Source organism: Myxine glutinosa, chromosome 4, assembly GCF_964187855.1.
Source record: "Myxine glutinosa chromosome 4, kmMyxGlut1.1, whole genome shotgun sequence".
NCBI classification, from domain to species: Eukaryota; Metazoa; Chordata; class Myxini; order Myxiniformes; family Myxinidae; genus Myxine; species Myxine glutinosa.
Genome location: NC_136264.1, coordinates 176,861,432 through 176,886,116, shown reverse-complemented (window position 1 = coordinate 176,886,116; position 24,685 = coordinate 176,861,432). Strand labels below are relative to the sequence as shown.

General features: G+C 43.5%; 2 protein-coding genes across 3 annotated transcripts; one reads left to right on the top strand and one right to left on the bottom strand.

The window, feature by feature from the left end:
* Positions 1–3,571: 3,571 nt before the first annotated feature.
* Positions 3,572–8,741, top strand: LOC137425503 (secreted frizzled-related protein 2). Its single transcript, XM_068114006.2, has 3 exons — positions 3,572–4,190; positions 4,394–4,474; positions 4,576–8,741. The coding sequence occupies exons 1-3, from the start codon at positions 3,689–3,691 to the stop codon at positions 4,878–4,880; spliced, it is 888 nt and encodes a 295-aa protein (XP_067970107.1). The 5' UTR covers positions 3,572–3,688; the 3' UTR covers positions 4,881–8,741.
* Positions 8,742–15,768: 7,027 nt separating this feature from the next.
* On the bottom strand, positions 15,769–24,602 carry RAB33B (RAB33B, member RAS oncogene family). 2 transcript variants are annotated; one of them, XM_068114003.2, is made up of 4 exons: positions 24,464–24,602; positions 20,191–20,481; positions 17,488–17,709; positions 15,769–16,535 (listed from the first exon to the last, which is right to left on the bottom strand). In XM_068114003.2, the coding sequence occupies exons 2-4, from the start codon at positions 20,419–20,421 to the stop codon at positions 16,299–16,301; spliced, it is 690 nt and encodes a 229-aa protein (XP_067970104.1). In that variant the 5' UTR covers positions 20,422–20,481; positions 24,464–24,602; the 3' UTR covers positions 15,769–16,298. The 2 variants fall into 2 exon arrangements, with proteins under 2 accessions (XP_067970104.1, XP_067970105.1); XM_068114004.2 differs by having other exon boundaries at positions 24,459–24,596.
* Positions 24,603–24,685: the final 83 nt, after the last annotated feature.

Here is a 24,685-nt window from a genome sequence, read left to right as displayed (position 1 = left end):
GCGTCAAATCAACCACTTGGACCAGCAGCCGACCTCTGTGCGTCAATTGCAGCAGGCTATTGTCACTGCATGGCAAGCAATTCCTGTCCAAACCTTGGCAAATCTCGTGAACAGCATGCCTCAACCTTTTACGTGCTCTCCTTAATGCTCGTGGGGGTTACACAAAGTACTGAACTGTAATTTTACTGTCCGTAATCTCAGTCGTAATTTAACTTTTGTTTTTGTTAAAAAATTTTTTGGCTAATGTGCAAAATAAAGAGATACTTCTGGAAAACGTACAGAAGTTTAACACAGTACTGTCCATGAATTGAGTTCGATATCAGTTTACATCACTTTCAAGGATCAATTTATTTGTTTCGAAATGTCAAATGTGGTTTTTGTTTCTTTTAAAGGTCGCATTAACAAAATCTAGAATAATTTCAACATAATTCCAATGAACTTTTGGTTCTAAGACATCTTGAAAAGTAAGTTCACCCCCACAAATAAAATATTCCATATTAAATGCCAAGTCTGTATATTTGATGCAGTTTGAGTAAAATTTAGAGATCTGCTTGCCTGAGGACAAACTTTTCTTTCCGTATGTACAAAATAAATAAACCTTTGTCTATCAAGTGTTGTCTGTCATAGTTTGATAAAGGTGGACAGACTCCCACATATTGGCACAAGCAAGGAGGGCTCACCTGTTTAAGGATGGAGCGGGATTGCCACCGAGCTGACGGCAACCACCTGGCAGGCCCAATAACTAAGGTGAGATCTTTCTCAACTAGTAGGTGTATTGCCAACACTGGGTGGCCTGCTCCGCTCTTCCCAAAAACCCAAGAGTGAGTCCAAACAAAAAAGGTAACAGTAAAGGATAAAAGAAAAAGATTATTTATTGATGGGGTCCATGTCTGTGTTTAGGATGCGTGTGTTCACTCCGGTTGTTTGTTTGTTGTTCACCGCACCTTTCCTATGCCATCTTCAGGCACTGCATAACGTCATTGCCGGGCACCGAAGGCGGCCCAGCAATGACGCATGCTGAAAGGGAGTACTCAGTTTTCACTCCGGTTGATTTCTTGTTTTCTTGTTTGTTTTCTTGTTTGTTTGTTTGTTTGTCCAGGCGATACCTCAGCCATCCTTTGAGCTAGGAAGCTAAAATTTCGGCACAAATGTGAGCAAGTACGTTTGGCAAAAACGATATTTTTTGTTGTTTGATTAATTAATTAATTGATCAATTACTTAATTATTATCGATTAATTAAGAACTTATATATTTACTTTCTCTTCTGGGCAGCATTATCTCAGGCACCTTTTGAGCTAGGAAGCTGATACTTGGACATGCCAATGACCAAGTGATTTAGCTGTAAAGGCTATTTTTGTTATTTCTTAATTATTGATTAATTATTGAAAATAATATGAAAATATGATTAATTATTTAATTATTCGATTCACGATTTTATTAATTATTTTTTCTTAGTTACAGATTCGGATGAAACGGTGGTGGTTTAGGTATTCTATTAGCCAATTGATTAATAATTTAGTTATTTTATGATGATGATGATTATTTTTTCATTATTAATCATTTATTTATTTTCTTTCTCATCTGGACAATATCTCAGGCACCTTTTGAGCGAGGAAGCTGATATTTGGACATGACAGTGACCAAGTGATGTGGCTATAAAGGACATTTTTGATTTATTGATTAATCAATTAATGGATTAATTACTTATTGGCCAATCAATTGATTATTATTATTTTTTTGATTAATGACTTATTTTATTAATTCTCAAAAAGTTACAGCTTCGGATGAAGCACTAGTGGTTTAGGTATGCTATTAACCAATTGATTATGAAAATATTTTATGAACATCATTGATTTATTTTTATTATGCAATTAACCAATCAATTATTGTGCACCTCTCCCTCCCAATGCAGTCTCTATGAGCCGCGCTGGAGGATATTTATTTATTTGGCACGAGGGCGGAGTACTTTGAATGTATCTGTACTTGTTTGTTTTCTTGTTTCTCCGGGCGACATCTCAGCCATCCTCTGAGCTAGGAAGCTGAAATTTCAGCACAATAGTGGAGCAAGTGCTTTGGCAAAAACCTTTATTTTCTGTTTTTTGATTAATCAATTAATTGATAAATTATTTAATTATAATCAATTCATTAAGTACTTATTTATTTCCTTTCTCATCTGGGCATTATCTCAGGCACCTTTTGAGCTAGGAAGCTGATATTTGGACATGGTAATGACCAAATGATTTGGCTGTAAATGGTATTTCTGATCTATTGATTAATCAATTAATCGATTAATTATTTAATTGTTCGATTAATGACTGAATTAATAAAAAAAATTACGTGACAGATTCGGATAAAACGGTGGTGGTTTTGGTATTCTATTGGCCAATTGAGTAATTATTTTATTATTTTTTGAATATTATTTATTTATTTTCATTATTAATCATTTATTTATTTTCTTTCTCATTTGGTTTCTTTCTTTCTTTCTCAGTTTATATGTGTGTGTGTACTGTGTATGTGTGTGTTTTTATGTGTTTATATATGTGTGTGTGTGTGTGTGTGTGTGTGTGTGTGTGTGTGTGTGTATATGTGTGTGTGTGTGTGTTTATATATGTGTGTGTGTGTGTTTATATGTATGTGTGTGTGTTTATATGTGTGTTTGTGTGTGTGTGTGTGTGTGTGTGTGTGTGTGTGTGTGTATGCGTGTGTCTGTGTGTATGTTTATGTACATGTGTATGTTTGTGTATGTGTGTATGTTTGATGCTTGTGTGTGTGTGTGTGTGTTTATATGTGTGTGTGTGTGTGTGTGTGTGTGTGTTTATATATTATGTGTGTGTGTGTGTGTTTATATATGTGTTTATGTGTGTGTGTGTGTGTGTGTGCATATGTGTGTGTGTGTGTGTGTGTGTGTGTGTGTGTGTGTGTTTATATGTGTGTGTGTGTGTGTGTGTGTGTGTGTTTATATATTATGTGTGTGTGTGTGTGTTTATATATGTGTTTATGTGTGTGTGTGTGTGTGTGTGTGTGTGTGTGTGTGTGTATGTGTGTGTGTGTGTGTGTGTGTGTGTGTGTGTGTGTGTGTGTATGTGTGTGTGTAATATCATATTAAATAAAAATTTCCCTTATTGGGTGCAGGTAGGGGAGTGTTTTAAGCACCTAACAAATTGATTTCTTCAAAATGCTAACAGATAGAACATCACCGGGCAACGCCGGGTACTCCTACTAATAAATGAACAAGACCCCAATTTCCTTTAACTGTGCTTGTTCTGACGAAAATACGGAAACCTCCGTAGTTATAGGAAAAATTTGTTGAAAGAGTCCAGGATGGAGGGGCCCGAGACTTAGTGTTGCCCCAGGCCTATTCTGGCTCTCGGCGGCCCTGTAAATTGTACTTATTTATTGTTTGTTTGGAACTCTTCATTTTGCAACGCTAACAACTGGGTCTGCATGTTTGCAAACACTTGTCTTATTTTCTCAAGTTACAATGAAAACTTTCTCCCGCTCTTTTTGTTGGGTCACGAGCACAATGAAAGCCCTCCTGTAACCCCCTCCCCCACCCCGCCAAATCCCCCCCACCCCCCGTGCCCGTGCGCCCATTTCCCGCCGTAACGTAGCATAGCAGCGCAAGCACAGAGCGCAGTCTCGGCGAAGAAAGCGCTGTTCGATCTGCTTTAGGACCGGGACCCCAGCCATGGGCGGACGGAGTAGCATCCTTCATATCCTGATCACCACTTTCGTGACTGTCAAGATCGATGCGTCGAACGACCTTCGTCACGTGGGCCACGACCACGACCCGCGGAGTTCGTGCGAAGCCATCCCGAGGGACATGGCGCTGTGCCGCGGCGTGGGGTACTCGCAGATGTGGCTTCCTAACCTATTGGGACACGAGTCGGTGCGCGAGGTCGTGCAACAGGCCGCGTCCTGGGTGCCGCTGCTGGCGAAGCGTTGCCACCCGGACACCAAGAAGTTCCTGTGTTCGGTCTTCGCTCCGGTCTGCGTTGACGGTCTGGACGGCGCCATCCGGCCGTGTCGATCACTCTGCGAGACCGTGCGTGACTCCTGCGCTCCTGTCATGGCGGCGTTCGGGTATCCCTGGCCGGACATGCTCGGCTGTGATATATTTCCCGCAGACAACGACCTGTGCATCTCTGCATCCCCGACACCATCCATTTCAACCGTTGAGCCGTCCGAAGGTAACTTCTTCATACCAGACGGATCCATCCATGATCCATCAATTTACCTACATTTACATCTCGTTTACTTACTTTACTAATCCCTTCAAATGCATGGCGATGATGAATTTGATCATTTGATGAGATGAGGATGAAGTTACGAGATGGAAAGGTCAAAAAGGGTGTGTTTTGTAAAGTTCTGCCATGTTGTTTTCTTGTTTCAGAATTTAAAGTTTGCGACGCCTGCGTTCACAAGTTTGGCGACGACAAGAGAATTGTCAAAAATTTCTGCAAAAATGACTTTGGTAAATAATTCCAATGCCGTGCGGAATAACTCCATCAATTTATGAGAATAATTTTTATTGCAATTCACTGCTCCCTGTTCCCCCCGACCCTACCCTGGCAGCCATTAAGATGAAGGTAAAGGAGATCTCGTACTCAGAAAGGGACACCAGAATCGTGGCCGAAGTGAAGAGCAAGTCCATTTACAGGTTGAACGGCGTCGGAGTGGAGGAGCTGCGGAAAGGTGACTTGTGGCTACATGATGGCCTGCGGTGCACCTGCGAGGAGATCAGCGACATTCGAGCCAACTACCTCGTGCTCGGTCAGAGGCGCATTGGTCGGCTCGTCATCACGGCCATAAGGCGCTGGCGGCACCGTAGCAGAGACTTTCGCCGCATGGCGCGTGGCATGCGCAAGATACGGTGCTAATGACCGTGTTGCTAAGCCTTTCAAATCCCAGAACGTTCCAAAGAAAAAAATTGGGAAAAATCCCAAAAACTATTTTTAAGCCTGAAATGCTTCCTCAACTAAAACCAAAAATTTGGATAAACCCCAAAAACTATTTTTAAGCCTGAAATGCTTCCTCAACCAAAACCAAAAATTTGGAGAAATCCCAAAAACTCTTTTTAAACCTGAAATGCTTCCTCAACCAAAACCAAAAATTTGGGGAGATCTCAAAAACTCTTTTTAAACCTGAAATGCTTCCTCAGCCAAAACCAAAAATTTGGAGAAATCACAAAAAACTATTTTTAAGCCTGAAATGCTTCCTCAACCAAAACCAAAAATTTGGAGAAATCCCAAAAACTCTTTTTAAGCCTGGAATGCTTCCTCAACAAAAACCAAAAAATTTGGAGAAATCCCAAAAACTATTTTTAAGCCTGAAATGCTTCCTCAACTAAAACCAAAAATTTGGAGAAACCCCAAAAACTCTTTTTAAGCCTGAAATGCTTCCTCAACCAAAACCGAAAATTTGGAGAAACCCCAAAAACTCTTTTTAAGCCTGAAATGCTTCCTCAACCAAAATCAAAAATTTGGAGAAATCACAAAAACTATTTTTAAGCCTGAAATGCTTCCTCAACTAAAACCAAAAATTTGGAGAAACCCCAAAAACTCTTTTTAAGCCTGAAATGCTTCCACAACCAAACCAAAAATTTGGAGGAATTCCAAAAACTCTTTTCAAGCCTGAAATGCTTCCTCAACAAAAACCAAAAATTTGGAGGAATGCAAAAACTATTTTTAAGCCTGAAATGCTTCCTCAACCAAAACCGAAAATTTGGAGAAATCCCAACAAACTCTTTTTAAGCCTGAAATGCTTCCTCAACCAAAACCCAAAATTTGGAGAAATCCCAAAAACTCTTTTTAAGCCTGAAATACTTCCTCAACAAAAACCAAAAAATTTGGAGAAATCCCAAAAACTATTTTTAAGCCTGAAATGCTTCCTCAACTAAAACCAAAAATTTGGAGAAACCCCAAAAACTCTTTTTAAGCCTGAAATGCTTCCTCAACCAAAATCAAAAATTTGGAGAAATCACAAAAACTATTTTTAAGCCTGAAATGCTTCCTCAACTAAAACCAAAAATTTGGAGAAACCCCAAAAACTCTTTTTAAGCCTGAAATGCTTCCACAACCAAACCAAAAATTTGGAGGAATTCCAAAAACTCTTTTCAAGCCTGAAATGCTTCCTCAACAAAAACCAAAAATTTGGAGGAATGCAAAAACTATTTTTAAGCCTGAAATGCTTCCTCAACCAAAACCGAAAATTTGGAGAAATCCCAACAAACTCTTTTTAAGCCTGAAATGCTTCCTCAACCAAAACCCAAAATTTGGAGAAATCCCAAAAACTCTTTTTAAGCCTGAAATGCTTCCTCAACCAAAATCAAAAATTTGGAGAAATCCTAAAAACTATTTTTAAGCCTGAAATGCTTCCTCAACCAAAACCGAAAATTTGGAGAAATCCCAACAAACTCTTTTTAAGCCTGAAATGCTTCCTCAACCAAAACCCAAAATTTGGAGAAATCCCAAAAACTCTTTTTAAGCCTGAAATACTTCCTCAACCAAAACCAAAAATTTGGAGAAATCCTAAAAACTATTTTTAAGCCTGAAATGCTTCCCCAACCAAAACCAACAATTTGGAGAAATCCCAAAAACTCTTTTTAAGCCTGAAATGCTTCCTCAAACAAAACCAAAAATTTGGAGAAATCCTAAAAACAATTTTTAAGCCTGAAATGCTTCCCCAACCAAAACCAAAAATTTTGAGAAATCCCAAAAACTCTTTTTAAGCCTGAAATGCTTCCTCAAACAAAACCAAAAATTTGGAGAAATCCCAAAAACTCTTTTTAAGCCTGACATGCTTCCTCAACCAAAACCAAACTGAGACGTTTTATAATTCTTCGTTTGTAAATAGTCAGTCCTCGTTTGCGATGGATTATTTTGCGTTGCCCTCTCAGCACCTGGCTGCTTCATGATGCTGGGATCTCAGGTTCAAATCCATGTTCTATAAATGTCTCGTGTTTCCTCACGTCTTTGTCCTGCTTGTATAGAAGGTAGAAGCTCTTCCCTGAGATTTCGATGACTAAAAAGATTCTTTCTTCCAGTCCAGTGTTATTGTAAGGTAGGCAATGCACATTGGTGCTGGAATACCAGTGACCAAAACGGATCGGGGGGACGGGACAAAAATTCCACCACATTTACACAGTTTAATGGAGGGCCCAGTTATACTTATTGGCCTCAATTCCATCACTCCTGGAAAAGTCTCGCTGTGTCTCCTCCATCCATTCTATTTTGTCCAGTTAATCCCCGATGCTCAGTTTAAAGGGACAAGCAAAATACGGCAGTCAAAGTACAAAAGGGCCCAAAACTTGTGGCTACAGCTGCCGGTCTGAGCAAAATTCCCTTAGCAACTGCCCCCACCTGCAACTGGTGTTCATTCACAAATGTCACAAACCCCTGGCCCGTTATTGTCCGCATTGCCATTCGCCGCAGGCAAAGACCCGCCTCTATTACCCAGCCGTTGCTCACTTGCACACAGCCTCCTATTGTCCGCATTTGCAGATTACTCAGCGTGTTTGATTACTGCATCAAATGTACTCACGACTAACGTGCAAAGCACAAGGGCTATTGATGAAATGAGATGTACTCTTTATAGAGCGTCGGTGCTGCCGAAGCAGTTTCCTGGCAAGGGTTATACTGGGTGGTTTGCCATTGCCTTTGCAGCAGTAGTTAGGGCAGGAATTTGAAATTTGTTCAGAATGCCGGCGATGGCTCACCTACTCTTTGTGAATGACGCCGTGGGATCTTTAACGTCCACCAACTATAATGGCAGCAGAGAGGATTTCCCAGTTTGACATCTATCCGAGGGAGGGCACACATATTGACGAATGCCTTTGAAAACACTGAGATGACGGTTTATAGCTGGTTACCCTCGCCAGAGGAGAGGGTATTGCATTTGAGTCCGTTTGTTTGTTTGTCTGTTTGTCCGCACAGAATAAATATTATTTTCTCTGCAACCGTTGGTCCGATTGACAGGAAATTTTCAACGTAGGTGCAACTCCACCTGCAGAATTTTTAAAATGATAATTATGACGTCATAGGTCACGTGGTTTGGCCGCCATCTTGGAAAAATCGAAAAACTTTGCACCTCCATATCTCGGAAAGCGCTGAAGAGAAAAAAATTGAGACATGGTTCATTGTAAAGAACTCTCTATGGGGAATAAAATATGTTAATGATGATGTCATAGGTGCCTCCATTATGACGTCATAATTCGCCAAGTACAAAACTTCATCCGATCAAGATGAAATTTCTTGAGCGTCATGAAGGCATAAATTGGTGGAGAGAAAAATAATGATGACGTCATTAGTCACGTGGTTCGGCCGTTATATTTGTTTTAACACAAAAGCCTTAAAAAAACACTGAAAATACATCCTGGCGAGGGTTTGCAATCTCTGATTGGTCTTTTTCTTGTTTGAGATTGGAATCCAGGTTTGACATCACCTCCAGACTCCAGACCACCCTGCTAGCCCTCAAGGGCCATCAAGGTATTTGTAATGCAAGCAGTGTACTTTACCAAGTGTTACTTCGTGCAAATTGATGGTACTTTATGAAACTCAAGGTAACGTGCATACAGTAGTTTACTTTACTCGATATTCCATGTATTCATATCATGGTAAATTTTGCGATTCTTACTGTTTTACACTTTTTTAATTTTAACAATGACTCGCGTTATATGAAAAAGTATATATGCATGATCTTGTGTTTCTGATCAAATGTTACAATAAACATTTTGTATTTTATTTGCATATTAACCCTTCAAACACCGAATAACCATTATTTATTCACATCCTACATCCCATTTACTTCATATACTTTACAGTGATCAACATCACCCCATAGAAAGTATGATTAAATCTTGTAAACATAAACAACAAAACCAAGATGGTTTGGTTGTGGATCGTACAGACCAAAAGGAAATTTTAATGTACCATGTACGCAAGGTGGAGGAAATATTCAGAAAATCGGAAAATTTGGAAAAGGAGGTGGAGGAGAGATTAATAGAAAGCATGTAGTAGTCACGTTCACTATGTTTTTTCGTTCAAAATTTTGGTAGATTAGCAAAACTATACATTTTTGGAATATTCAGAGCATGATGAATCCAAAAATTAATGTTTACATTTGCGTAGACACCTTTGCGAAAATGACACTCAGGACAGTGATGAAGACCTGTAAAAGCATATTCCTGAACGGTATAGACCTCGTAGATCCTGTGTATAGGACTTATAGTTCAATCTGATACTACCTATAACTTCCTATAACAACCTATAACTTCAAAGGACTTGCAATATCATGTATTATGTAATACAGTTATATCACAAATATAAAGACAATGGTTTTCAATTACCTTTGTTTGTTGCTTTTCTATAATCCTGAGCACTATTTTGAGGCCTTTATTGGATTCCTTGACCCAGAAAACATAGGATTAGCATATTTAATTAAGTCTCTAGGTTGACTAGAAGCCGAGATCGCGCAAAATATGTATTTTATGGCGGCCATTTTGAAAATCCAAAATGGCGGCCATGCAGGTGTCTGTGCAAATGCCAACATTGATTTTCAGATTCTCCATGCTCTGAAGATTCCAAAAATGTACAGGTTTGCTAATCCCAAAATTTTGAAAGAAATTATATTTGTTAACATTGTGAACCTGACTATCTTCATCACTGTCCTGAGTGTCATTTTCGCAAAGGTGTCTACGCAAATGTAAACATTAATGTTTGGATTCCTCATGCTCTGAATATTCCAAAAATGTATAGTTTTGCTAATCTACCAAAATTTTGAACGAAATTATATTTGTTAACATAGATAACCTGACTATCTTCATCACTGTCCTGAGTGTCATTTTCGCAAAGGTGTCTACGCAAATGTAAACATTAATGTTTGGATTCCTCATGCTCTGAATATTCCAAAAATGTATAGTTTTGCTAATCTACCAAAATTTTGAACGAAATTATATTTGTTAACATAGTGAACCTGACTATAGGGAACGACCTTAAAATATCTACCATATTGCTTACATAATAAGTAGATGGTCACTGTTTGTTTTTCGAACGGAAAATCGACGACTGGTATTGGGTGATGCTCATAATAGGCGTCCACAACCATCCTTGACCATGTTGTGGAACGCCGGCTGAGGCCCTTGAGCGAATGAGATGAAAAAAGACTCTACTGAACGTTCCGGTCAACAAAAAGTTCAGGATAATATTTTAGTGCTCATTACTTCCGCCACCGAAGGTGGACGGAGGTTATGTTTTCACCCCCTGTCTGTTTGTCTGCGAGTCGGATATCTCAAAACTTTATGGGCGGATTTGGAAGAAGCTTGATGGACAGGTTGGGTGTATAACAAGGACGAATCAAATGGTCGGATTCAGACGAAACTTCTTGGATGAGTTGGGTAGGTGATAAGAACAAACCAATTCGATTTTGGTTAAGGTCTGGATGCAGATCCAGCATTTCTGGATGCAGATTCAGATGCGGATCATTGGGCTACAAAACGTCAAATTTTCAGCGTGGGTGGAGGTATGTGCTGCGCTGTACCGAGTGCAATTCTAGTTACCTTCTTTGTTGTCTGTTGTGCGACATCAACAGCAATTGTTCCACACCGCTGACACGTCGTAAATGATAGAGATTAGAGAGGGCGCAAGCATACTTTTCTCGAGCTTGAGCTGAGGAAAGCTTTAAAACAAATAGAACCTAAGGTAGTGTAAATTGTTTCCTGACGATTCCTGGAAAATTTATTTGGGATTCCTGCATTTTTCGGTTCAGGCTTGGAAAACATGGGCTTGAACCATCTCTAGTGGCAAGTGTAGATGTGCTTGCGTTTGCGTTGTGTGCCATGTGCCTCTCTTTTCCTAACACTAAGGCAAGACTCAACTTGAATTTCATGGCCTTCAAAGCCATCCCACAACCAAGTTGAACGAGTGCAATGGTAAAAGCCAGCTTCTTACAAAGTTACAGGATGTTTGGATGGAAAATATGGCCAGTGTTCCACAAAAAGTCAGTATTCTGCATGCATGGGTTGCAGGGTGTTTCATGTAGCAGGATTTGTTTTTCTTCCACCCTCAATTTTTCAACTTATTCATTTTCTCTGCAACCACTTGACACAAAACATTGAACATAGGAGGTCCTACCCACGGAGATTTTTTTTCGACAAAGTTACATGACGTTGCTTCGATCGACCTCAGCCAAGTTATTGAGATTTCTGATAAAGTTTCTCCCTTACAGTGCTTTCAGAAAGTATTCACACCCCTTGACTTTTTCACATTCTTTATGTTACAGCCTGAATTTAAAATGTTTTTTAATTGAGATTTTTTTTGTCACTGATCTACACATAATACCCCATAATGTCAAAGTGGAATTTTTTTCGAACCTTTTACAAAATAATTAAAAATGAAATACAGAAATATCCAATTTACATAAGTATTCAACCCCCTGAATCAGTACTTTGTAGAAGCGCATGTCAGTGTTAACAGCTTTGAGTGCTTCTTGGGTATGTCTGTATCAGCTTTGCACATCTGGATTTGGGGAGATTCTCCCATTCTCCCTTGCAGATTTGTTCAAGCTCTGTCAAGTTGGATGGGGAGTGTCTTTCAATCTTCAAGTCTTTCCACAGATTCTCAATGTGATTCAAGTCTGGGATTTGACTGGGCTACTAAAGGACCTTCATGTTCTTGGTCTGAAGACATTCCAGTCTTGCTTTGGCCTGTTGGAACATAAATCTTCACCAGTCTTTGGTCTTTTGCACTCTGAAGCAGGTTCTCCTCAATGATTTGCCTGCATTTGGTTCCATTCATTGTTCCCTCTATCCTTCCAAGTCTACCAGTCCCTGCCTCTGAAAAGCTTCCCCACAGCATGATGCTGCCACCACCACACTCCATGGTGGGGAGGATGTGAGATGGGTAAAAAGCTGTGCTCGCTTTTTGCCAGATGTAGCACTTTGCATTCAGGTGAAAGAGTTCAATTTTTTGTCTCATTAGACCACATAATATTTTGCCTCATGCTCTGTCTTTCACGTGCCTTTTTGCAAACTCCAGGCATGCTGTCATGTGCGTTTTTCTCAGGAGTTGCTTCAGTCTGGCCACTCTCCCATAAAGCCTAGATTTGTGAAGTGCTGCAGAGACTGTTGTCCTTCCGGCAGGTTCTCCCATGTCAGCCAATATACTGTAGTTCTGCTGGAGTGGTTACACTTGGAGTGTCATAGCAAAGGGGTTAAATACTTTTAGACTCAAGATATTTCAGCTTTTCATCTTTATTTGTTTTGTAAAAATTTCTAGAAAAAAATAAAATTACACTTAAACATTATGGGGTATTATATGTAGATTAACCAAAATAAATCTCAATTTAATCCATTTTTATTTCAGGCTGTAACAACAAAATGTGAAAAAGTCAAGGGGTGTGAATACTTACTGAACTGAAGGCACTGTATATGCCAATTCCCTGTGCTCAATCCATTGGTCAATCAGCCCTCTCTCCCTTAACCTCCTCCATTAGCCTTGATTTATGCAATGGATGAAAACGTGTCTTTTAAAAGACTAAAAACGGTACAGTGGTGGCTTATTGGTGAAGACACTGGACTGGTATCCCTCAGGTTGTGGGTTTCAAATCCAACAGTCTTCGGGATTTAAATTCTAACCTTCCAGAAGTCAAGTTAGTTTCCAGCATGATGGATATGGACAATTATCAAAAAATATTTTGCATTTGATCAATTCCATATTGAACTAGAATAGCACTCAGTAGAGAGCATACGTCCACCAGGTGAACAGTTTACGTTTTCTATCCTAGAGTAGACTAGAAAATCACAATACAGAATCACATTTAATCAAAATCATCCGTCCACAACGTTTTGAGATATCCTGCTTTGTATCGATTTTGTCCCACCTCCCAATGGTGAAGAATCCCTTTAAAATATTAGCCGGATCCGGATCTTCACCAAAATTGAATCGATTCTTCCTTGTCAGACACACAACCTGTCCACCAGGTTTCGCCCAAATCTGTCCATAACGTTTTGAGATATCCTGCTATGTATCGTTTTTGGCCCGATCTCTCAATGGTGAAGAATCACTTAAAAAATTCTCGTAGCCGGATCCGAATCCAGATCTTCACCAAAATCTAGTCATTTCGTCCTTGTCACATACGCTACCTCTCTGCCAAATTTAGTCCGAATCTGTCCAAAACTTTTTGAGATATCTTGTTCACAAACAGACAGGGGTGAAAACATAACCTCCATCCACCTTTGATGGCGGAGGTAAATATATTTTCAGGCAGAACACGTTTCTCGTTTAATTGTAAGAGAAGGAAAAAAAAAAAAAAACCACACACACAGAAAAGTAATATTTTTTTTGCCTTTGCTCACCTGGTTCATATAAATCATAAGCAAAAAGTCCGAAATCTATCTATAATTCCAGTAATCTCTGTGTGTTTGTTTGTACGTTTGTTTGTCTGTGACCGCTGTTTCTCGACAACCACGGGTCCGATATACTTTAAACTTGCCAGGTATATTGCTGGGGACCCGAGGATGTGCCTTTTCAAGGTTTCATATTAATCGGACAATTACTTACCGAGCTATGTCCAAAAAACGATTCAACCAATCAGAGAGCAGCGAGCTATCGCGTGTGCCGAACGTGGCGGACACACTCTGCCTCGGATGGCACATTTGAGAGCGTATTCATTTATTTCCCGTCGGCAAACTATGTTGGCGCTATGTTGGCGTTAAACGATGTTTTAAAACTAATTAAAACCCCGGGGGGATTGTCACTGTACTCGCAAGCCGTTCGCCGTTCGCTTTGGCGTTGCGAATGGACCAAAACATTTCATGCACCAAACCATTTCATGTAAAGCGTTCGCCGTTCGCTTTGGCGTTGCGAATGGACCAAAACATTTCATGGACCAAACCATTTCATGTAAATAGAGGGGGGGATATAATTTTAGATATAGATATAGTACGGGCATGCCCTAGTAATAACAAACCTGGGTTTACTATTGAGGGTTCATTGCAAATTCTGAGATAATTTCTACTATACTGTCTAGTCCTATCTCCACAGCTTATAAATGACATATTCCTACATTATTGTGGGGTGTCAGGGAATGTGTTTGGCCTGTCTTTCACAAAGTGTGTTTCAACAAAGGCTGGCCTGACGTTCCACCAAAGGTGGCAGTAATTTGCTCGAAGGTGACAAATTGCAGACTTCACAAAATACACCATGGGATCCAACATTTAACGCTGGCAGATCTGACGACCACCTCAACCTCCCATCTGGCAGTCAGCACACAATCGATACAATGTCGCCCTTCCGAAGCACCAATCCGACAGGCTATAACTGGGACATGATTCAAACCCAAGCTGGACTGCTCAGAGATTGTGGATACCTTGAAGCTATCCTGTGAGCACCCCTGGTATCCACATGTCCATGACAAGATAATTAGTAGGTATTGGCCAAAATAAAGCCAAAGCATTAATGTTTTCTTCAGGATCTTCTACCCTTTCAGGAAATGCTCATCTCCGAATTACATCTTTTTGGTTTTAATAAAAATTCCCATTTTACTATGTTGTCATGCAAGTGCATTTAAAATGGCAATGCCATTAATTATGAGTCACCATCACAATCAGGAACCCTTTCCTTTTAAAAACTGTACATTCCAAGACTTCTGGCATCTCATACAAAATCAAAAACAAATAAAATGCCTACGTTTTAAAAAGCAGCATTCACGGTTCGTCTCCCCCGACCCCAACCAATGATCGTAATGTAAGGTGTATCCATAAAACTTGAACAATCAACCAAAGGGAACACTAAACGTTTCAACAGATCTTCAGGTACAAATACAATACTTTGTGCAATTAGTCACTGAAATTACAGTACTTATTCCAACAAAGAAAATGCACTTTCTTCCAGATGGGACCGGCAACACCATAATCGCCTAAACACCTTATATGCAATGAAATCAAAACACTTCCAGGCAGGAACACAACTTTTTTTTTTTTTCTTCCAAAGAACAAGCAAGTGGAGAATCAAAAAGAAGAGTTTGGTGTGGCATGGTATGGAAACCCACAATTTGGCTGAATATGAATGACCAAAAAATTAAATAAAAAATACAAAATCCTCTCAACAATCCAAATACCCAAGATTAAGAGTGCTTTTATTTGGCTCTGCTAATCAAGTATACATGTGTATATCTAAATATATATATATAATATACATGTATTTCTAAATATATATACATATATATATATATAAATGAATGAATGAATGATCGTTTTAAGGCCATTTTTCCCCGCTAGAGCAGGGGTTAGCCTTGCGGGCCCCATGACAATCATGGTTCCCTGTTTGAGGCAATGTTTTTATGGATGGATGCCCTTCCTGACGCCAACCCTTAGTCACCTCTTACGATGCGCAGGGATACGGTGTGCCTATTCTGAATCGGGGTACACACCGTGATCATTCATCCCAGCAAGCTGGTACTCAATTTGCCGACCTCAGAAGGATGACAGGCTGAGTCAACCCCCCTGGCGTTAATTCAGCGATCAACCGGGATTCAAACCCAGGATCCGAGGATCCCAAGCCGGCACCCTAACCGCTAAGCCAACGCCAGGCCGGTATATATATATATATGTATATATATATATATATATACATATTCGTTCTGGCATGTTTTACGAGCTTGAATATGCTTAGACCCAGGTTTTTGCCTTTGATTCAAACACATTGTGCACAAACTTATTTTCAAAACATACTGCATGTGAATGAAAAAAAATGTAAACAAATATCCAAAAACAACAATTCACAAATTCTTTAATTCATTTGATTGGCTTACAAAACCTTTAAAATCTATGAAATTTGAAATGCCCAGTTTTTAACCTGATTACTAAATTACTTCGACATTTATCAAAACAGCCCAAGTGTAATTTAGCAATGCAACACCTCCTCCCTCACAATTGAAAACAGCAGCTTGAACATGTACATGCAGTATAAACTTTGTAAATAAATCAAACTTGCTGCTCATTTTGCAATGATTCCACAACAAGTGGAGAACATAATGCATTTCTGCGATGACTTCCAACCTTCTGCATTCTAACCAGCACTCTTAAGAACTGCTGATGTTAATACGTTGAGATTATGATGTTTCAATCTTTTGAGATTAAGACCTGCACACACAAAAGATCCCCCAATTCCCCCACCCTCCCTAATTTTTTATTGACTGCAAGTACCAAACCTTTCAAATACTGTACGTTTAAACTGACAATCTGATGGTCTTGGTTCAATATGCAAAGTCCTCAATCAGCACCTTGTGAAAGTAAACAAATATCAGCAGTAACAGGTGTGTTCATCAGATGGTGATTCATCCTTGAGCAAGATGGTGGTGTGAGCTTGCTGATGTGAGAGTGTGGGCACAGTCATAGAGCGATGGCCGTATAACTTGTGTGCGAGAGTTAGGAATATTGCCTCTATGTGGTCCCCCGAATCCGTGAGTGCTTTAGCGGACGTCTCGAAGAGCGGCATGCCATGTGCATCGGCAAACTGTTGCGCTTCCTGGGTTGTGACCTGCCCGGACATAGACACGTGAGAGTATGCTTCAGCAAAATCAACAAAACATTTTGTGAATGTGAAGAAGATTTTTTTTTAACTGAGTAATATGGCTGAAATAATAATGAAAGGAGGTCAGTTTATCAAAGTAGTTTGGCAGAGGGGCCCACTGTCATCACACTAACGTAAGTGACAAATACTGAGGCTGGGTGAGAATACGCGTGACATGTTAATAATAAAAGCCGGTGGTCACCCTCCATTGAAACATTGAAAATGCATCAGGAGTCTTCAAAATATCACCCTATAAAAAGTTTACAAAGGTGCCATTTGCAAAGCAAGATCTAAATGAAAACAAAAGGCTACATGGCATGGGTGGAATGATTTGACTATTTACTACATCCACCACTGAAGGTGGACAGAGTTTGTGTTTTCACCCCGATGTGTTTGTGAGCAGGATATATCAATAAGTTGTGGACGGATTCGGACCAAATTTGGTGGACAGGTTGGATGTGCGACAAGGGAGAATCGATTAGATTTTGCTGAAGATCCAAAACCGGATACGAGAACTTTTTAATTTTACAAGTGATTCTTCTCCATTGAGAGATAGGGCCAAAAACAATACATATGATGATATTTCAAAAAGTCGTGGACGAGTTATGACAAAACTAGGTGGATGTGTTGGTTTTAGGTGACAAGAACAAGCAGATTAGAATTTGGTTCAGGTCTGGATGCAGATCCGGCCTATCAGTGGGATACAAAACGTAAACTATTCAGCCTGGCGGAGGCATGCGCTCTTCCAAGAGCCATTCTATTTATCACATGACACAGTGTATGTAAATTTAAGGGTGTGAATATTCTTTGAGGCAACAAAGTAAACTTTGATCTTTTTGGTATGGGTACAAACCAAAATGCTACAAAATGAGAAGGCAATGAAATTTGTCATATGTCACATTAATATGCAATCCATCACCTCAATCTTGTCCCGCAAATCACACTTGTTGCCAACAAGGATGCGAGGAATGTCCTGTGTGGCTATGTGGTGCTGGCACTCTTCTAGCCACAGCGGCAGGCCAATGAAGGAGTCACGTCTCGTCACGTCATACACAAACACCACTGCATGGACGTTTCGGTAGTAGTGAGGAATCATGCTGCGACGGAAACGCTCTTGGCCTGCTGTGTCCCAGAGCTGCAACTGTCAAAAAAATGATGCTTAGAATTACCATGGTGATCTTGATTCTTTAAAAAAAAAAAATTCGCAAATGTTTTTCAATGTTTGATAAATGGGTTTTCAATGCGACTCCACCACCACCCAACAACAGCTCACCGACCCACTCCCACCCCAACTTCCCCACTACAAGGAACCTGAATATATGCAGATGACAGGGAGTGCTCATTTTGCATCATCTCTCACCATGCAGGCAAGGACATTGCATCAATGAGTACAAGATCCTTTGAAGGGGATACTAAATGAGCCATCCCATTTGCTGGAATTTGTGGTGGGCCTTAAAGATTCCATGACACTTTTTAAAACTAGAGAGTTCAAAGAACACTTTATCCTGCACAGTCTTGAGAACAAGGACATGGACAGGGTTACCCCTTCCCGTTTTAAGCCAAGATGTGGAGCTCTTGGCAGCCCTCATTTTCCTGGCGCATTGGTCCCCATGGACCTCTGACATATGCTTGGCTGAACGGGCCAGGGCATCCCACTGTCTCCTCACCTCCTTTGCGCTTCTGAGCATGACCTACATTAGCATCGTTTGTGAACTTTGAATTCCAGGCCATACAAAGGGTCCATCTCTTATTGGAGAAACTGACGATTTTCGAACGATGTTTGAGTAAAACATGCACTAAACAGAATAAATTTTTTGGACGAAGTTAGCTCAGGTGCTGCATCGCTGGGTGCCGTCATTTTGTACGAATATCAATATTCCTCCTTTGGGAGAGTGAGCAACAGATTTGATTTGTCGAGATGGCTTACAATTTTGCCAATTTCAGAGTCAAAGTACTACCAAACTGAAAGTTTTTTTGAAGCCAACAAGCCAATTTGCGTTCTGCAGTGTTCAAAATATCTAATTCAATTGAAATAATGGAAAGTTTGAAAGGCTGCAGAAACCAAAAGCAAAACAATCCAATCAGAATTTTACCGCTGTTGATGCATTTGGGATACACTGTCTTTTACACCACCTGATTTAACACTTTAGATTACAACTATCGGGGACGCCTCTTGGTTGTACCTCCCAATGCAAGTCGGGGGCCAAATCTTCCCCTTCCTTCCCTGCTCCCCTCTCCAAGATTCATCAGGGCAGTGTGGTCACTGTCAGAGAGCAGATTGGTCCCCATGGGCCGGCCCTTCCCTCTTGTCTTTCTCTAACTCTGTCGTGGCCCTAACTTCATGAAGGTGGGAGTACACCATCTTGGATGTGGGGGATATCTGGGTCGCTCCTGAGAGATCGATCGGCTGCTCCGTGCCGCGGGCTTGTTCGAGAGAACTGTCCAGGACTAGACAACAACAACAACAACAACAACAAGAAGTTAAATTAGTTCTTCGTTCCAGTTGTTTGTGTCCTTTATGAAGTCTCTAAAAACGGTAGGTTTCCTGTTCGGAATAATTTTCATTTTTTTGGACAAACAGAAAAACTGAAGCAACTACTTTCTCTCACTTTACGCCTACACACGCAGGGTAAAAAAAGGAATACGTCGTTGTTCGCCAATAGCCTGCGCAACTTCAAGATTCTTGCGATAACCTATGGGAGTGGTGAGATTGGGAACAATGTATCATTGGCATAGCCATTTCAGTGCCATAGATCATCATGACCATGTTCACCAGGATTATATAGTGTTTTGAAATGGTCAGGTCAGCTTGTTTGGTGAAATTATATCTCATTTGGTAGCAAATTCACCTCAAAAATAAGTAATCCGAATTTGATTCGTGGGCAATGTTGCCATTTCCCAGGGAGGCACTCTGCACCATGGATTATACCATCATTTGGGGGGGACTGAACCAGGTTGGTCACTTCATTGAATTCCAAATTCCAGTCTCATGGTTTGCCGCACAACTGGTCATCACATCTGTGCCACCTGACTTAACGAGTAATACCAACAGAGTGGTTGCGTGGCTAACAACTGCGGTCATTTGTACCTTTTCAAGACAAGTTCAAATACCCCATTCTCTTGGAAGAGCAGGTCGATATATGTATTACAAGCAGAACCATAATATCACGAGACAACAGTGGATATGTTATCATGAATGGTCGGGTCTATTTCATGAAAACGCGCACCACAGTTGATTTGTAGAGGGCCAAGACAGTCTAGACCATGTTGATGGATATTCTCACTCTTGGCAGTCAATTATCACTTCCGTAACAGAAGTTAGTTTACTCCTCTTGAACGTGATGCTCTGAAACTGAGCTAGGCTGTCCCCTAAGCTTTCATACTGTCATGTTGATTCAATTAATGGTTGTGCAACTCAATGCATGTGGGCCAATCTGAACGAGAAAGGGTTCCTCCATGACTTTTGGTTGATGAATGTACACAACTGCATCAGCAATACTGTACAATAATCACCATTATCTTTACTGTTACCACACATGTATTACTCAGGAGTAATAAAATATCACTTGACAATAAAGATAACATCCATGAAGACCAATTTCCCTGTACACCCTTAATTCACCTTGATCCTCTCACCCTCGATCTCCACAGAACGCTCTCTGAAGTCAACTCCGATAGTAGCCTCAGTCCGCTCAGGGAAACCACCTCCACAGAAGCGAAAAGTCAGGCAGGTTTTTCCAACATTCTTCTCTCCAATAACAATGATCTTGAAGATGCGGATTGTTTGCGAATTGATTAAACTGTTGTCCGTGTACTGCATCGAAGACTCCAGAGAGGAGGATGGCGAGTCCATGGTGAGATTGAGATGGAGGACAATATATGGTGACTGAAGAGATATCACTATTGAAAAACACTGTGGAGGTCACAAGAAGAAAATGAGAAAAAGTAAAATGAAGGAAATTGAGGAAGTCAAGGACATACGAGGGGTTACCCTCAAAACAATTCCTCCATTGAAACAAATGAGTAGTGAAATCTTTAGCCGAAATACAAATATTTTCCGAGAGGGGGAGCTGAGAGGTCATCTCGGAGAGGAGGAGCTGAGAGGTCGTCTTGGAGAGGGGGAGCTAAGAGGTCGTCTCCGAGAGGGGGAGCTGAGAGGTCGTCTCCGAGAGGGGGAGCTGAGAGGTCGTCTCCGAGAGGGGGAGCTGAGAGGTCGTCTCCGAGAGGGGGAGCTGAGAGGTCCTCCGAGAGGGGAGCTGTGAGGTCGTCTCCGAGAGGGGGAGCCGAGAGGTCGTCTCCGACAGGGGGAGCCGAGAGGTCGTCTCCGACAGGGGGAGCCGAGAGGTCGTCTCCGAGAGGGGGAGCCGGAGGGGGAGCCAAGAGGTCGTCTCCGAGAGGGGGAGCCGGAGGGGGAGCCAAGAGGTCTCCGAGAGGGGGAGCCAAGGGGTCGTCGTAAAGGGGAGCCATGGGGTCGTCGTAAAGGGGAGCCGAGGGGTCATCATAAAGGGGAGCCGAGGGGTCGTCGTAAAGGGGAGCCAAGGGGTCGTAGTAAAGAGGAGCCAAGGGGTCGTTGTAAAGGGGAGCCAAAGGGTCGTCGTAAAGGGGAGCCAAGGGGTCGTCGTAAAGGGGAGCCAAGGGGTCGTCATAAAGGGGAGCCAAGGGGTCGTCATAAAGGGGAGCCAAGGTGTCATCTCTGAGAGGTCGCTCTCCTCTCGGAGATTCAGAGTGGAGCAGAGAGCAGGTCTCAGAGGGGAGTTGAGAGAGAAGGTCTCTGAAAGGGGAGTTGAGAGAGAAGGTCTCTGAAAGGGGAGTTGAGAGAGAAGGTATCTGAAAGGGGAGTTGAGAGAGAAGGTCTCTGAAAGGGGAGTTGAGAGAGAAGGTCTCTGAAAGGGGAGTTGAGAGAGAAGGTCTCTGAGAGGGGAGTTGAGAGAGTAGTTCTTGGAGAGAGGAGTTGAGATGAGGCCTCGGAGAGGGGAGTTGAGATGAGGCCTCGGAGAGGGGAGTGGAGGGAGCAGGTTTTGGAGAGGGGAGTTGAGAGGTCTCGTAGGGAGGAGGTCTCTGGGAGGAAAGTTGAGAGAGGGGTCTCAGAGGGGAGTTGATGGAGGAGGTCTCTTTTTTTTTTCTTTTTTTTTTGTATACAAGATCGAGGCTCGTGAAAGAGCTAACATTAATCACACAAAAAGACAAACCGACACACAAAACACAAAAAACAAGGGGAGCGGCAGACAAGGTGGGGAGAGAGGGGAAGGACACAAACACAACATTTGAGAGCAGGGACATCGGGAGGACTTGGGGGGAGGTGGGAGAGGAATAAAACATATGAACACTGCAAGGACTCTGGGGTGAATTACCGGGGGTAGAAAAGATCAAGGTTTTCGATGGGGGAAGATAAGAGATGGTGGTGAACAGCTGTTTTAAAGACCTGGAGGGAGGAGTGGGATTGAAGGGAGTGGGGGAGTTTGTTCCAGAGGCGGGAGAAAAGGGGAATGAAAGAGTGAAGGTGAGCAGAGAGCCTAGACTTTGGCAGTTTAACCATAAGAGGGTTGCAGGCAGATCTTGTGCGACCTGAAGGAATATTGGGGGGGACAGAGCACAGAGAGAGCTGGGGGAGCAAGGCCGGAGAGGAGTCGGTAGAAGACAGAAAGACCACCAACCTGCCTGCGGTGAGTGAGTGAAAGGCCCTCGGAGTTGACTACATCGCAGGAGATTCCAATGATTCTGAAGGCTTTGGCCTCAACAGCGTGAAGCCGAGCAAGGTGTGAGGCAGGAGCACCAGCCCAGAGGGGGGAACAGTATTCCATTGAATGAGCTAGGCTGTGAGAGGAGAGTCGAGATGAGGCCTCGGAGAGGGGAGTTGAGAGAGGAGTTCTTTGTGAGGGGAGTTGAGAGGTCCCGAAGGGAGGTGGTCTCTGGGAGGAGAGTTGAGAGAGGGGGTCTCAGAGGGGAGTTGAGAGAGGGGGTCTGAGAGAGGAGTTGATGGAGGAGGTCTCTGAGAGGAGAGTTGACGGAGTAGGTCTCTGAGAGAGGAGCTGAGAGGAGGGCTCAGAAAGGGGAGTCGATAGAGGTTTCAGAGAGGGGAGGGGAGTTGAGAGAGAAGCTCTCTGAGAGCGGAGTTGAGAGAGAAGGTCGTTGAGAGCGGAGTTGAGAGAGAAGGTCGTTGAGAGCGGAGTTGACGGAAGAGGTCTTGCAGAGACATTGAGAGTGGAGTTGAGAGAGAAGGTCCTTGAGAGCGGAGTTGACGGAGGAGGTCTTGCAGAGGAGATTTGAGAGGGACTGAGGGGTCCTGGGGTGGAGCTGGAGGAGGTCTGATGTAGTCCAGGGGAGGAGTGGAATAGGTCCGGGGGAGGAGTGGAAGAGGTCCGGGGGGAGGAGTGGAAGAGGTCCGGGGGGAGGAGTGGAAGAGGTCCGGGGGGAGGAGTGGAAGAGGTCCGGGGGGAGGAGTGGAAGAGGTCCGGGGGGAGGAGTGGAAGAGGTCCGGGGGGAGGAGTGGAAGAGGTCCGGGGGGAGGAGTGGAAGAGGTCCGGGGGGAGGAGTGGAAGAGGTCCGGGGGGAGGAGTGGAAGAGGTCCGGGGGGAGGAGTGGAAGAGGTCCGGGCGAGGAGTGGAAGAGGTCCGGGGGAGGAGTGGAAGAGGTCCGGGGGAGGAGTGGAAGAGGTCCGGGGGAGGAGTGGAAGAGGTCCGGGGGAGGAGTGGAAGAGGTCCGGGGGGAGGAGTGGAAGAGGTCCGGGGGGGAGGAGTGGAAGAGGTCCGGGGGGGAGGAGTGGAAGAGGTCCGGGGGGAGGAGTGGAAGAGGTCCGGGGGGAGGAGTGGAAGAGGTCCGGGCGGAGGAGTGGAAGAGGTCCGGGGGGGGGGGGGAGGAGTGGAAGAGGTCCGGGCGGAGGAGTGGAAGAGGTCCGGGGGGAGGAGTCGAAGAGGTCCGGGGGGAGGAGTCGAAGAGGTCCGGGGGGGGAGGAGTCGAAGAGGTCCGGGGGGGGGAGGAGTCGAAGAGGTCCGGGGGGGGAGGAGTCGAAGAGGTCCGGGGGGGGAGGAGTCGAAGAGGTCGGGGGGGGAGGAGTCGAAGAGGTCCGGGGGGGGAGGAGTCGAAGAGGTCCGGGGGGGAGGAGTCGAAGAGGTCCGGGGGGGGGAGGAGTCGAAGAGGTCCGGGGGGGAGGAGTCGAAGAGGTCCGGGGGGAGGAGTCGAAGAGGTCCGGGGGGAGGAGTCGAAGAGGTCCGGGGGGAGGAGTCGAAGAGGTCCGGGGGGAGGAGTCGAAGAGGTCCGGGGGGAGGAGTCGAAGAGGTCCGGGGGGAGGAGTCGAAGAGGTCCGGGGGGAGGAGTCGAAGAGGCCCGGGGGGAGGAGTCGAAGAGGCCCGGGGGGAGGAGTCGAAGAGGTCCGGGGGGAGGAGTCGAAGAGGTCCGGGGGGAGGAGTCGAAGAGGTCCGGGGGGAGGAGTCGAAGAGGTCCGGGGGGAGGAGTGGAAGAGGTCCGGGGGGAGGAGTGGAAGAGGTCCGGGGGGAGGAGTGGAAGAGGTCCGGGGGGAGGAGTGGAAGAGGTCCGGGGGGAGGAGTGGAAGAGGTCCGGGGGGAGGAGTCGAAGCGAAGGGGTCCGGGGGTAAGAGTCGAAGGGTCTGGGGGGAGGAGTCGAAGGGGTCTGGGGGGAGGAGTCGAAGGGGTCTGGGGGGAGGAGTCGAAGGGGTCCGGGGGGAGGAGCCGTAGGGGTCCGGGGAAGGAGTTGAAGGGGTGTTAAGAGTTAGAGGAAAGTTGAAAGAGTTCTTTGATGCAATTTGAAGACGTCATAGAGTGAAGTTCGATCATGCAGATCACACGTGGAATCAGGAAACATGTCGGACATTGGAAGTCGAGAAATGCAGAGATTGCGATCCCATGGAGGAGGGGATACAAACGCAGTACTTACTGTACCTGGTAGCAGAGACAGCAGCAGCAGTTCCCTTTGATTTTCACCAGAACGATTCACTCACTCTTGAAGCCGCCACAACACGCCTTCCATTCAGCCGAAGGACCGAAGAGAACTCGAATGCAGGATAACACACTGTGTGTGCTGTTATTGGCCTGGTCTTCCTTATATTCACCGATTATTGTCAACGAACCCTGTTTTCTGCCATGAACCCATTTCGCAATGGC